At 40.1% G+C, this 15739-nt stretch overlaps 1 protein-coding gene across 1 annotated transcript in view; it reads right to left on the bottom strand.

The window, feature by feature from the left end:
• The window catches only part of LOC137873730 (voltage-dependent calcium channel subunit alpha-2/delta-2-like), a 31698-nt gene that overhangs the window by 14526 nt on the left and 1433 nt on the right, over nt 1–15739 (bottom strand). The window contains exons 2-10 of the mRNA XM_068712110.1: nt 8592–8673; nt 4466–4582; nt 3928–3987; nt 2679–2723; nt 2379–2514; nt 2105–2236; nt 1933–1990; nt 1780–1830; nt 16–115 (exon numbers count right to left, since the gene is read on the bottom strand). Of these exons, the coding sequence (XP_068568211.1) occupies nt 16–115; nt 1780–1830; nt 1933–1990; nt 2105–2236; nt 2379–2514; nt 2679–2723; nt 3928–3987; nt 4466–4582; nt 8592–8673 (781 nt within the window). The remainder of the gene's footprint in view (nt 1–15; nt 116–1779; nt 1831–1932; nt 1991–2104; nt 2237–2378; nt 2515–2678; nt 2724–3927; nt 3988–4465; nt 4583–8591; nt 8674–15739) is intronic.

The raw sequence follows: 15739 nt of genomic DNA, 5'->3' as shown, positions 1-15739 counted from the left end.
GTAGCGGATACGAACCCTGGCCACGTTGACGTAGTCATCGTCAGACAAAGTGTCCAGCATTTCGATCACTGACGCTTTGATGAGCTTCAGGGTGAGTCCGCTGACACTGCCGCTCCTGAGGAAACACACAAGCATCATCGCGAATCCCATGCTCAAACACTAATTCACACAACGCCAGCGAAAAGATCGTTTCACCCGGAGGTCTGCGAAATGATGCAGCAGCTTTCAGTGAAGCAGAGTATCTACTGAAAAGGGAAGCTGTGCAGTTGATGTGAGGAAAGTGCTGCTAAATTGGACCTAATCCTGAGGATCTTGGAGACACATTTGTGCAAATTAGTTGTGCAACTTGTGTCCCCACAACAATGGAGGGCATGTGAGGTCGGTATATTTGAGGCCAAGAAGTCTTCAGCAGTGCTGAAAACTCCACACGTTGTTTTCTCCAGATGTTCAATCACTGACAGGGTCCCCCCCCCCCCCCCCCCCCCCCTCCCCCCCCGCCCCTCCCCCCCCGCCGCAGCGATTAATCAACATTGATAAATGCTTCTTTTCTTTTTTTTTTTGCGGCTGTTTGTTTGTATTTCCTGCTCCGGTGCTTTGCAGTACACAGAGGAACGCGCTAATGTAGTTTGCTAATGAACTTGTTTGTTTTTCCCAAACACAGTTTTCAATAGGGTTGCATTAAAAGGTTGTTTTTGCAGCTTAAAATTAAAAGCTCTAATAACCTTAACGCAAACTCCAATGACAATATGGACAAACGTACCCTGATGTCTCTAAATACTGTCTGAATGAATGCATTATTATCAGGTTTTGAGGCCTATAGTTTATTCAGCAGCATTTCTTCACTATGGCTGAAAAAGAATTCCCCATTCCATTGTTCATGGCTTATTGTTTGCACTGCTTCTACCACTATCTTGACATACATGTTGGTGAAAGGTCATTCACGAGGGCTGCTCTCCTATGTTCCTCATTTAGCTTAATAATAGGATCAACCTTGCAAACACTGTCAATGAACGGTACACTGCCGCCACAATGAATAGCGGTACCGAGGGGACAACACGGTGACAACACGGTGACAACGACGGGCGACTGTACTCAACCATGACCATGAGTTTGACCACACTCAGCAGAACGCACTCTACTGTGTGATCTACCAACAGGAAGCATAAATCAATAGTTTGACATTTTGGAAAATACGCTTATTTACTTCCTGGCAGGGAGCTGCGTGGATTAATAATACTTTTTTTTTAATAAAATCCACCTATTAGCACCTTTAAAGCTCACTAATTAACATGTTATATCGCATCACTTTAATCCAGAACAGCATCATGTACAAACCATTTAGATTTTGTTCTTGTGTCTGAATTATCTCGAACTTGACCTTTAGTTTGTTACACACGATAAGCAATATGAGCTGCACTCTCAGCTGGTTTTTTGGTGCAGAGTCAGCGACAGCTGCACAGTTTTTCCACCACAATTCAACTTTAGTCTGGCTTGTTTCTCTAATCCTGCTGGCCTACAGGAGCAGAAGCACAAAGAAGCCGCTCACTTGTGTGACGTGACACCGCAGACGGTCTCTTTGCAAAGCTGAGGAAAACTTCACAGATGGATTTCAACACCAGTTCATTATTTAAAACTACAAAGAAAGGTTTTAATTAACAGGGGATATAAGCAGTAGAAGCAACATGCCTGTACTTTTTTTTGCCAGTAGACCTACGCTACATTCACATGTTAGCCAATTACTAAACCCAAGAAAATGTATGAAGACTATTTATTACTTACACATCAACGAGGATGACCATATCTTTTGGGGACGAGGCTCCCTGGATGTACCTGTGACAAAGGAAAAAGAGAGGAGGCAGTGCGTCAACATTGTGAATCTGCTGCAGCTGTGATAGGCGGACATGAGAATATGTTTTAAGCAGCATACTGTACCAGGGTCTCCTCCTGACGTCGTACAAATCAATCTTATCGGGGGCTTTCCAAGGTGTAGCTGAAATAAAATGAAAAGACCTTTTAACCCTCGTTCCGTCCACTTAAAATGTCCCTTCACCCTTCATGTTCGACGTCAGGTGAGGAGTCACGGGGGATGCTGGTTGAACGCTACCTGGGTAGTAGCGAGTGACACCGGTTGCACTCCCGAACGCTTGCCACAGCAGCGACGGATCCTCCTGACTGTTCTCCATGAACACTTTCTCCAGCGCCTGAGTCCAGTTCAACTCATTCAGAATCACTGGAGCTGATTGAAAAAAAAAAAAAAAAAAAAAAGAGTTGAAACTTCTCAGATATGCTGTTTGAAATATGTAAAATTAATCAACTTAAATCACCAGCAAGTGACGTCTTTCAAGGGAAATAAATAATATAATCAGAACTTCACTTGCCTCCTTTATAAATATCTGTGGGAATCTGAACCGCTGTGTAGGAATAGTTGACATTATTTTTGAAGTTTGGATCATAAACAAACTCCAGCTTGATGTGCGAAGGATTTTCCACCTCTCCTTCTCCATCCATGGAGTACTTTGAGAACACGAGAAAGAACGCACGTCACATTAACCTCCATCTTTTCATCAGCGCTACTGCATCTGAATTGCATTTTGACAGTATTTTAAGACTATGTATTTCAAATGAGACACAAAACTAAATATAAAGCAGACCGATCTGTTTATAGGTCTCTTACTCACATAGTCCAGCTCTGCCTTGGAGTCATAATAAGCCATGTCCAGCTCCTAGGAGAGAACAGACGCAGACGTGAGGAGGCTGCAATGTTGACAACACGAGGACTAGTCATTCAATATTGTACACACAGGTCAGGGCAACCTCTAGACACACGGAGGCTACTTAATTAGGATTGCAGCTTGATTATTAAATCTCTCCGTCTGTAACACGGCAGCGCTAAAGACAAATGTGCATCAAAAGCACGTCCCAAAGTGATGTCTCAACGATGCTTATTTAAAAAAAAATGGTTAGTTTACAATGACGTGAGAAAAGCAATTTGTGAAGCTGCGACAACCAAATGTTTGCTCTTTGTTTTCCGGCTCAGCACTCTCACATTTTTGAATCAGCAGACAGGCTGTAAGGCTTGGACGGAGCATCGCCATCTGTTTAGTCTCAGTTTCTGAAGAGACCGAACACGCTTCAGAAGAAGCGTGACATCCACTCGGAGGCTGCTGTGCTCTTATTTGTGGCCTGTTCTGATTACCAAATCTTATCCCCGAAGAGCGCCTTAGCGCCTATATCACATTTCACATAACATGACGTGTCTTTCTGACGGCTCTGAAAACATTCAGCCGTTTCCAGCCATTGTTTTTGAAGTGACTTTGCTCATCCTCCGTGCTAACGTCTCCTGAGAGCCCTGCTTCTTTAGATCTTAGCCTGCCAGCAGTGCTTCAATGTTTAGAAATACATGTTCAGAACACGTATTTTGGGAAATGACAATGTTTTCAAAGTCTACACCATTTTCAATGAATGGGCTCAGACCACCGGCGTCTTTTAAAATGGCAGAGGGATTCAGCGACCTCGGGGGTGAACGTGAGAGGCCATGTGAGAGGATGAGGTTAACCCCACCTCATTTTGTTGGGCAAATGAAGCAGACCGAGTGGAAAAAAAGTGGAACGCCAATGTGTGTCGGGCTCAACGGAACCGCACAGCTGAGTGCACTCGGTCATCTGTTTCACCCAGCTGAGCGCTGAAGGAATCGGCTCAGCTGACTATTAGAAAGGTTCCGTCTCTCTCGGGTCGTCCCATTTAGAGTCACAGTGCTCAAAGACATCGGACCCATCTGGTTTGAAGTGACGTCAGAGGGTAAATTTGACTGCGTAATGTTTCCACTATATTTAGGAAAAAAAAAAATCTGTATCTGTATTTAACTGTAAATCAACATTTACGAATGCAATAGTTTTACTTCAAATGTCAGGTAATTTAAGGTTTTACCTTGATTCCATCCTGCCATAGATGCTCTCGCTGGAGCCGCTCCGCCTCGCTGGCTAACCTCTACATGTTGGAGACAGAGAAACATCAAACATGACACGTCTGCCTCCTCCTGTCAAAGGTGGAGGAACACTGTGAAACATGGCGCTGGTGAGACAGAGCTTTGGTAAATGATGTAGCCTTGCACTTTGAACTACAAGAGAGACGCTCAGACAATATCAGCAATGCTTTCAATCACTTACATTATAAATATGTTTGGCTATGTCTTTATTCCACAAATTCATCTTTGCAAGATGAAACAAATTTTCATTTTTACACCACTGATTCAACAATTTCTTGTCTCAAAAATACATGAATGTAACACTGTATTATTAATACATGGAAGCATACGACATCCAAACCACTACTACTTTGCTTTCTTACTCAAAACTGAACAATGTCGTTGTGACTGATCACTTCATTTGCAGTTAAAAACATGAGAAGAAATAAGCAGCAGATTAAAAAAAAAAGCAACAGTCAGTCGCATCAATAGTCTACTCACATCGAGTGCTTTGCGCTTCTTCGCCAGGAGCTTCTCTATATCTGAGGCCACCTTCTCCACAATCTTCCGAGGCTGATTCTTCACCAGGCTGAACCGTCGTCTTTCTTCATTGTATATCTGCACATGTTTCGTGGACAAAGTGGAAAAAACGGTTGAATAGTCTTTCAATTAAGTCTTCTTCTGCTCACCTAATGTCTCGCTATTGACTATTTGTGACCTTTGACATGTTGTTTAAGCTGACTTGACATGAATCTGTATTACCATTAGTGCATAATCATTAGAAATCTGGAGAGAAACGAAAAACGTTTCAAAGCAGCTCGAAGCTCAAGATCTCAAAACAATCCTGAAAATAATTAATAATCTAAAAACTCATGAATTTGCGAGAGCAAATCCTTCTTATATTTGAGCGCTGAAGACACGGGGGAACAGTCACTTGTTGTGTTTGTGTGTTCACTCCAAATCTAAAAATGGATCCTTTCATGTGATCTATTCACACACAATGTCTGTTGTCTTTGAACCAAGTTTTCACAGAACAATCGCACCGTTGCATTTATTCTCTTAGCCATGAAATAATCCACTAATAATAATCATGTACATACAAGAACAGGATGCTTGTTGAAAGAACAACTCGTGAAATCGCTCTTGAAAACAGAATATGGAGCATTTTAGAATACAAAAATAACATCCTGCGTAACTGCTACATGTTAACTAAAAATATACTTAAAGCCGCCAACTGTGGCGTGTAACAACAAAAATAACAACACAAAGACAAGGTGTGACTTTGTCCAGTGAAGTTGGTGTGAGATTTGCAGGATGATTACGAGGTTTAAACCACAGATGATGGTGAGAAAGTCAGCTTTGCTTCTAATAATGTCTTCCAGTGAAGTTGAAGATCGAGGCTGATTCTATGTTCTCAACTCACCTCGAAGATGACAAATATTTCCATTCAACCCACAAAACTACACAAATCTATTTTAATGTAGTGTAAAAAAAAAAAAAACTGCCTTTTTCATTACTTTCTGACTTGGGTCTAAAGCTTACAGATTAACCCAGATTCTGATCTTAATGCTCTTCCCCGGAGGACTTGAAGTTAAATGAGACCACACATCCGTTATCTTCTGAAATGTGTCCTTTCAACGAGCTCACAAAGTATTCCTTATGATTTCTAACACCAGAGAACTTTATGGGTCATCAGGAGACCTCTGGGAATGACACTGAGCAGCAAGAGCAAACGTCTGAGTGACTATTTTCTTTCAAACTAATTTCTGCTTTCTGGAGAAAGTTTGGTGCCTTTTGGCATGAAATACTGCCTGTTTGCTCAGAACACGTCTATTCATAAACAGGAGCACAGAGAGGAACCTTCATAGCTTTGGTTGGCAGCTGCCCACATTCAGACCTCTCCAAAAACAAATAACACCTTTTATTATACCCTTGGTTTTGCCTGCAATATCTAACCATACAGACATTGTCTTTAGCTGTGTATTATTACACACACGAACCACGATGATATCTAGCTATAAGCTCGCTGTCTGGAGGCCATAAGACTCTTTGCCTCAAGAGCAAAACATCAGAGAGGAGATGGAGGCAGACAGTGACCTGGATGAATATATTTTTAGCAAACTTGCATGCTGTATAACATCACTCTCTCTATAAATGGACTTCACCAAATGCACTTCAAGACATCCCTCCAGTTGTGTACTGACCAGATGCTTTATTGGCCCAAGCCGCACAGATGGGAACATGCAGTAATGAACGGGGTGTTTCTGTGAACTGGCTGCTGTCTGAGAAGAAACAGGAGCTGTGTAGAATCACGACCAAGATGCCGATGAAACATTTAGCAAACCAGCCAGACATGGGACCATGGAAATGTCGACGGTCTCCGCTAATTTCTTGCAATCTCCTATCAAATCGTACAGCATTGTTAGCATTGTCAATGCGAGCATATTAGCATGTTGTTGTTAACGTTGAGCATTGAAGCACCTCTGTCCCTAAGAACAGCCGGCTGAAGACTCTTAGTCTTCTTATTTTAATTATTGAGAGTCTTGAAGTGTTTTTAACTAGTGTCCCAGATTTCCCTAAACCTCCAGATAATCATGTTAGCTTTATTTTAAAAATTTCAAAAAAGCAAAAATTTCAAAAAAAGCAAAAATTTCAAAAAAAGCACAAATTTAAAAAAAGCACAAATTTGAGGGATGAGGCTGATTCTTCACCAGGCTGAACCGTCGTCTTTCTTCATTGTATATCTGCACATGTTTCATGGACAAAGTGGAAAAACGGTTGAATAGTCTTTCAATTAAGTCTTCTTCTGCTCACCTAATGTCTCGCTATTGACTATTTGTGACCTTTGACATGACATGAAAATTTCAAAAAAAGCAAAAATTTCAAAAAAGCACAAATTTGAGGGATTTCATTGAAAAGTATCACCATCAAAAACGGTCCCGCTAAAGCGTAGTAAAGCAGTCTGAGTGGAAGAACCCTGATGTGGAGCTGGGCTGTATCACGGAGGCCATCATAAAGTATTCTGCAAATGTAAAATCGCGGCTTTGTATTGGTTGAGAAGTTTTAATTAAAGTTAAAAGCTTTTCCTCGAGAAGAGGAGATATACTCAGCTTTCCGGGGGCAGAGAGAAACAATTTCTTTAACAGATCCAGAGTGTTTCAGGAACATAGAGGGATTAATGAGGACTGAATGAGCAAGTGAGTCTCACATCAAGGCATTGGCTGCACAGACTGCAGGCTGACCATCTGCTCTGCTGTGACACAACAGAGGACACGTGCCGCTGGTCTCTGCTGAGGGAACGCCCCCACACCTCTTCACCGAGCAGGGCTCTCTTGCCCCCTACAGATGATCTTTGGTCCTATTTTTTTTGGCATTTGTCTTTTTAGGTACAGCCACTCATTCACAGCCACCTGTTACATCAAGGACGTGAAATAAGCGTGATAACCTACTGGACACGACGGGTACATGGTGATAATCTTCATGAATTTGAGGATGCAACATATAACAGGACTTTGTTTACATGCAAACAAGAAACCAGATCACTGTGAAAAGTCAGGTGAAAATAGGAAATTGGACATTTACATGCAGGGCAATAGTCAGTGCAACAGTTACGTCTAAAACCCCAGCTTATAGAACTTGTTCAGATCCTCCACAAAAAATCAGTGCAGCTTAGTTCAGTTTCAGATTTTGGATACAATTATTTTTGGTCTGCAACCAACAACTAGTGTCATTATTAATTAATACGCATATTGTGTTCTTGTTAATCCAAAAATAATTTTGAATAAAACAACATAAATATCAAAACTCAAACATATTTAGTCTACTATTATAATTAAACAGAGAAAAGTAAAATCCTCACATTTGAAAAACTGTTTATGTTATTTTTTTGGCAGTTTTGCTTGAAAATGACTCAAACTGAGAAATGATTCATTTTCTGTTGATCGACTAATCTAATAATCAACTCATTGTCTCAGACATAGTGTATACAAAGCCAATTAATCTCAGAGAGAGAGAGATTTATTTCATCCCCTTAAAGGGTCAGTTCATTAAGATCACCAAAAAATAGATATTTTCTCACTTTTACGTGCTCAGATTTTGAGGTAAATACCGAGTCTCATTTACAGGATATGCAAGTTTCTTCACGAATTGTTGCACTAGTAACAAATAACACATACATTACATGATCAGCTTATGAAAGACCTGAATTAATATTCATGAATGTAGGTGTTATTAAGCTCGTGACTTCAGGAAACATAATAGCAGATACTCTGAATCTGACCACTCGTGTTCAGGCTTCTCTTTCGCTTTCGTAGGAGACGTGCAACGTGTCAAGATTGATAATTATTGTAAACAAGACACAAAGTGCCAGCAAAATTTGGCTACGGCAATTTAAAAAAAAAAAAAAAACAGAGCATACATTCAGAAATCTGAGTTTTATGTCTGTCCAGGGACGGTTATTGTCCCAGAAAAACATGAAAGAAGAAGCAGAAGTGGTTTCTGAAAGGTAAGACTGTATTAAACTTATTGGATTTACAGCTATTTTGCATGCTGGCCTCTTCTCGTTGAGTTCATGCAGCAATATGATGAGTAAGCACTGTGTGCGATACAAAGAGAGCTACACACTCACCCCTTTCAACTGCTGAGCGCCAGTGATGTGCTGAAAGACTCTGTCAATCTCCTGCTCGATACGCCGGGCCCAGTGCATTATCCTGTGGATCGACATCACAGGCCGACTGTCACACAACGCAAACAATGAAAAAGATATGGGCGTGTGTGTGTGTGTGTGTGTGTGTGTGTGTGTGTGGATTAAAACACAAATTATGAAAACTTGCTTCATCAAACAAAAACTACAACACACATTAATATCTCTACTTCTTCTGGCTCTATGAAGAGACGTGAACAGGAAAAAGAAGCTGAGAATTTCAAATGAATTTCAATTTGTGCACCTCTTTGATAAAATATCTTTTATATCTTTTGAAGCAAAAAAAAAAAAAATCACCGTTTACATCGTTTCAGTGCTGAATTCACAAATGCATTGAATAACAGGAATAAAACAGGCTGTGGTTGAGAGTAAGCCTCGAAATGTAAGCAAACGCCACCTCGTCAGCTTTGTTGACTCTTCACCATAATTCTGTGAAACGATATTTCCAGAGCAAAGGAAAAAAAATATATACAATTTGCCTCATAATTATTATATACTAAGTATGCAAACAGCTGTTAAAACCTGCTGCGACAGCCGAGATCGCTTCATGCGACTGGAATTTCTTGCAGCGCCCAGAAATAGAGCAACTAATGAGGCAGGATACACAAAAACACCCGCTGTGTTGTGAGCGTTTAAGAGGAACGACAACAGAGGAATTTCAAGGAAGGAGAGGCGTGTGTGTGTGTGTGTGTGTGTGTGTGTGTGTGTGTGTGTGTGGCTCTACAGCCGCTGTTTGGTAGTGTGCAGGGTTCTTATTAAGGATTAATGAAGAAAATAAACTTATTTTTACACGCTTTGTTCAGCAAGGTTCACAAATGAACACCACCTCTATGATTTTTGAAGCCAAAAATGCAATCGGCAGAAGTCAAAAGCTAACATCGGGTTGAAGTGATGAAGTTTAGTATAGGCTCATTTAGCCAGCTGTTAGCTTTTTCTTTTTAAGACATGTAAAAGCTTCAACATTCCTGAAAGGGATATTTAATAATAATAACAAGAATACTAATAAATTGTATTTGTATAGCGCTTTAAATGGTAAAAACAGAAACAGTAAAAGCAATAACAAAGATAGATGACATTATAACAAAAGCATTAACTAGCATCATGAGCGCAGAAGCTTTACGTCATGCGTAACACGAACTCCGTTGCGTTGAGCCGTAAATGAGCAACGGCCTGAAATAAGCACGAGTGTGTGGGAAGTAGAGACACAAATTCAAGGTCATTTATTTCTGTTGCTGCCATGAGATATCTCCACATAATATTTAGTATGACAATAAAACTAATTATCAAATTCTGTAGTCTTCGGTATTCTTCCAACCAGCTGCTGTGGACCTCATACTAGATACAAATCCCATCAATGGAGGTCCGTTTTACCACATATGTATCCTATTGATTTTGTTTATGTCTCAACAATATTACGGCGTTTTTGTAACACGAGTCTCCACACTGGGGCTTGTGAAACAGTGCAGTTGTGTTGCAAATGCATCAAAGTCAGCCGCAGAAACACCGGTGATATCGACAACAACCACTGATGGTGGACGACTGCCAGCGCCAACACAGGAATTTATATTTGGTTGTTTTTTTTGTGAACCACTGTTAATGACTATTTGAATGGAATGTGTAATTTGCTTCGGGACACTTTTGCATTCAGACCTGCACGTTTATTAAAAAACTAAACCTGGACTTGTTTAATGATTGTGTTTCTGATTGATTACACAATCAGAAACACAATCTATTTCAGACCATATATATATATATATATATATATATATATATATATATATATATATATATATATATATAAAGAGAGAAACATGAAATGAAAAGGTGGCGTAAAACAAACACTAACTGCATTCTTACAATGTCAGGAAAATAGATATGTGCAGAGGAGGACTTTCTCATGTTTTGATGGGACTGCGGATGATTCTACCAAGAAAGAGGGGATTTTATTAATCTTCAGAAAGCTGTTGAGAGACATGCTGCTACTGATTAATCACAATATACTTGACTCCGGCGACCAGTGAGGCCTTTTGATCGATGGTTAAACACAAGCTGAGGTCAGGCGGCAGTCGGACAGACGGCTGTTTAGTAATGTGCTATTTCATGTTTTTCTAAGCTTAATTATTTAGAAATAAAAATATATACCGTAGTAAAAGTAAAACTACATTTTTGTTTCCTGTCTACACTTTCCAGTGTTTTTGTTTCTCAGACTATAGAAAGCTTCATTATACAGCTGTTTTCACAGTAGTAGTGCTGCTGATGAATAATTCCTATTTTAAGTAAATGGTGAGGTTGTAAGGTGGAAGTACAGCAGCTGCTTTCTGCCATCTTTAGTGCAGCGCTCTCTAACGCAAGAAGCAATCAAGTTTTCGTATAATGTTAAACACTTCGCCAACCAATCACACAAAGAGGGATTTCAGTGTTTAGACCTGACTAATTAAACCAAAAAAACTACTACTTTAACTGATTCAAACATCTGTGTGGAATATTGGTTTTTCACGTCAGATGAACCAATCAAACCACCTTAAACTTCACTTTAACGGCCACACGACAAGAGTCGATGCGGTACAGCGTGGAAATAATTATTTTTTTTAAATGTGTTGTGTCAGCGACACAATCAACCTATCAAAATAAAAGCAGCGTCACCAGTTCAACCTTCATTCACTGGCTGGACATGTGATCCTGATGTTCAGCCTAGCAACTGGACTGAAGATCGCATAACAAAACATGTATTTGCGTTTATACCTGAACTAAAACCAGGAAAATAAATCTCAATACCCAGAAAATCGCCTTGAGAGTCGATTCATAATCGATGACTCGGCTCCCGACAGAGCTAACGTCGCAGATCAAAGTCTTGTTGGGCTTGTTTCTAGAGTTGGTCGAGACACAAATCTAGACTCCAGCGTCCAGATCCACAGAAAGACACTCTTCACAATGAAGACCCATCTGAATACCCTGACCATGAGTGAACGACTGTTAGACCTGATGGTGAATAGACCACCCTTCGATGTACTTGTACTTGGCTTTCTGATGTAAAAGTACCAAGTTAAAGGAGCGGTGCAGAAAAGATGTAAGCTCCAGCAACATCAAGACTATCACTCTAAAACGCCAGATGAAGATGTAATAGAAAGCCTGACGAAGTGTCTTTGACAAGCACAGCTCTATTTGAAAGTAAAAGTATTTTCAGCTGAAGTGACGAGTGGCAGAGGCAGCAGGCAGAACCTTCTTTTATCTGAAAATATGTTTTATAAAACCCTTTAAAAAAATACATACCAATTGTCAATTGGCTTAATGTTTCCAACAATACCACCTCGGCTGATCAAATGAAAATGATAAGTGAGCAGTTCTTTCTTTTGCAAATATGAAACATTACACATTGGTGAGTCAGTACCTTGTGATTCTCACACAATTCTCATAAAATAGGAAACATAAAAACATCCCTGATAAAGAAAATTAAAAGCTGGACTTGCCTTTGCTATTTGGAGATTATTCTAAAGATTTAAATCAGTCTCATTCTGTCGCTCTTTAATCCCATTATGTTTTCAGATGTGGGTTTTTTTTGTGAGTACAAATTCACAAAATGGCACAAAAAAAATCAAACATTTATGATTCTTAACGGATGTATGTTGCCCAACAGTATATCGGATATTGGTCCAATATTGACTCAAATATCTGGATCCGTTATCGGTAGCAATATGCCGATCAGACATCGGATACTATTATCTTATTCAAATACAATTCAGTGCATTTATATTGAAGTATATAAATGCGAGCAAAAAACGCATCATGAACTTATGTCATCCATCCGCAGCGCTCATGCATTTTATTCTACTTAACGTATACATATTTAAAAGACCAGAGTCAACAAGCTGGTTTTAAATTGCCCCCGCAACGTGTTGTAAAGACCCCGTGTGTGAATGAATCGGGTTGGTTACATGACTGTCCGGCGGACAGAACAGCAGAGCGGCTTTAACCGCGTGAGTCAGTGCAGCTGAAGCGCAGTCCCAAGTTTGTCAGTGTGTGCTCCATTTCCTCTCCTCTCCAGCCCTGTGGGACGTTCAGGAAGCTCCGCATCGCAGTGCTGCGATGGAGCGGCTGAAGCTCGACTCTGATACCCGCTATATACTCACACACCCCTGGGATGAGATCGAGAGGAGCGCCGTGTGACGTGACCCACATTCGCTTACAGCAGAGAGAGCGAGAGGGTGGAGAGGGTGGAGAGGGTGGAGCGATGGGTGGAGTATGAGAAGCAGAGGGGAGACATTTACTGCTCTATATGTGCTATATCAATCTATCTATCTATCTGTCTGTCTGTCTGTCTGTCTGTCTGTCTATCTATATATATCTCTATCTATCTATCTATCTATCGATCTATCTATCGATCTATCTATCTATCTATATGTCTGTCTGTCTGTCTATCTATCTATCTATCTATATCTATCTATCTGTCTGTCTGTCTATCTATCTATCTATCTATCTATCTATCTATCTATCTATCTATCTATCTATCTATCTATCTATCTATCTGTCTGTCTGTCTGTCTGTCTGTCTGTCTGTCTGTGTCTACACCTAATTTGCCATAGTAAGTATGTTTTGTCGGACACATTCTGCTGCGGTCCGTATCACATTTAAATATCTCAACAACTATTGGCGGCTTGGTTCGCCATGAAACGGAGGGACACTCAGGTCACGTCCCCCAGAGGATGGATCTTGTGACTTTGGTCATCCTCTGACTTTTCCTCCGGTGCTATGACAAGCTTCACATGTGTGGTTTTCAATGAAAAGTCTCAACGACGTTTCAGACATGCGTGTCCTCCTCAGGACGAATTGTGATCTCTACTGTAAACCAAAACTTTGGTTTATGACCAAATACCAAGTTTAATGACATTTCTATCAGCCTCAGCTGTACATTAAGTGCTAAGTAGCAAATGTTAGCATGCACTAAAGCTAACATGGTGAACACGGTAAACATCTTATGTACTAAACATCAGCATGTAAGCATTTATTCTAAATGCATGCTGAATCCATTAGTAGATTGATAGATCAGTCGATCAACAGGAAACTAATAGACGGCAGACAACAAAAGGAATCAGTTATGAAGCAAAAATTCCAAAATGTGTGGATACACCAAGAGCTTTTATGAACTGTTGTCTTCTTTTTCTTTTCTGTTCCTAATGATTAATCCAGCGGTTTTAAAACAGTGTCTTTCACGCATCCATTTGGAAGACAAGAGCAAATTAAACTGATTTAATTCAAATTAACATTATTTGGATTATTACTGCGGTGCAAATGTAAAATACTAAATATGTATCAAACACAAACACATAAAAGACTCCGGGCGTTCGCGCTCACACTGACAGTGATCTTGAGAGCATGACAGGCCTTTGTCATGTCTCAGATTCGACTCGATGATGCCGGCTGAGCATCACCAGCTTTTATTCTTCCTTCCCTGATACAACTCCACACGCGTTGCACTTTTAATGTCGGTTTGTTGGAATGAATTGTGTCATTCTGGAGCCCATCGTGTAGAGAACCACTAGATTAATCGCTGATTACATAAGAATCATTAGGTGAAGACCTAGAACCGTGATCTTTCCCTAAACTTAACCAAGTGTTTTAGCATTAATCCAAAATATAAACGCTCAAAGCAGGATGCAAACTGCTCAACCTCCACTGTCAAAGTCCACTCTGTGAAGTACATGAATGTCACACTTCCTGGATGGGAAAAAAACCAACATTGCCAGTAAATCTAATCCAGGCAGCAATTACATTTCCTCCACAACGTACTTGGAAAGCAATTAAGTAGTCATATAAACATATTTGGTAGGAGAGAGGGTTGCTATCTATATATCCATCTATCCATATATATATATATATATATATATATATATATATATATATGTATATACAGTATATCCATCTATACACATATATATATACATATATAAATATATACATATATACAGTATATACATCTATACATATATATATACATATATCTATCTATCCATCTATCTATCTATCTATCTATCTATCTCTCTCTGTCCATCTATCTATCTATCTATCTATCTATCTATCTGTCCATCTATTTATCTATCTCTCTCTCTATCTATCTATCTATCCATCTATCCATCTCTCTATCCATCTATCTATCTATCTATCTATCTATCTATCTCTCTCTCTCTCTCTCTCTCTCTCTCTCTATCTATCTATCTATCCATCTATCCATCTATCTCTCTCTCTATCCATCCATCCATCTATCTATCTATCTATCTATCTATCTCTCTCTCTATCCATCCATCCATCCATCCATCCATCCATCCATCCATCCATCCATCTATCTATCTATCTATCTATCTCTCTATCCATCTCTCTATCCATCTATCTATCTATCTATCTATCTATCTATCTATCTATCTATCTATCCATCTATCTATCCATCTATCTATCTATCTATCTATCTATCTATTGACAGACAGAGTAAAGACAGAAGGGGCGGGAGTGAAAAGGGCGACGTGAGGGAGGGCGAGGGGGGGAATAAATCTTCACTGCTGCAGTATTAATTCTTAATTGGAAAGAGATGCTGTTCTTCAGCGTGGTGATTCTGCTTCATTTAGCTTACATGAAGAGACCCGGGGCAGAGGGCTGTGAAGCCGTTTCAGAGCACTCAGCAGAAAAATCAGCAGTAAGGATGAGGAGCAGGTCGAGAAAACAACGGCTATACCCAACAAGAAATAACCCAATTCATCTCGAAACACTCTCACACACACACACACACACACACACACACACACACACACACACACACACACACACACACACCTCCCTGATTCATAGACCTCCGTTCGTAATTGGTAAATACAGCACGAATCTCCAGTTGTGATTGGCTAGAAATCCCTCAACGTGTGCCCCGAAGATGAGTGGACCATCTGGCCCGCTCCTCCCTCCAGAGCAGCCTGATTGCAGAGCCTGGAGGTGGGTCCAGATAAGTGCAGTCTCAAGTTAAGTGTCAGCCGTACTTAACAGCAACGGGTCAAAGGTTAAACAATTAAGAACTGAGCTCGGGATTGATTGAA

Source organism: Cebidichthys violaceus, unplaced genomic scaffold, assembly GCF_023349555.1.
Source record: "Cebidichthys violaceus isolate CVI_PGR_0920_01 unplaced genomic scaffold, fCebVio1.0.p SCAF_17, whole genome shotgun sequence".
Lineage (NCBI taxonomy): Eukaryota > Metazoa > Chordata > Actinopteri > Perciformes > Stichaeidae > Cebidichthys > Cebidichthys violaceus.
Note: the sequence above shows the minus strand (reverse complement) of the source record. Positions and strands in the feature narration are given on the sequence as shown.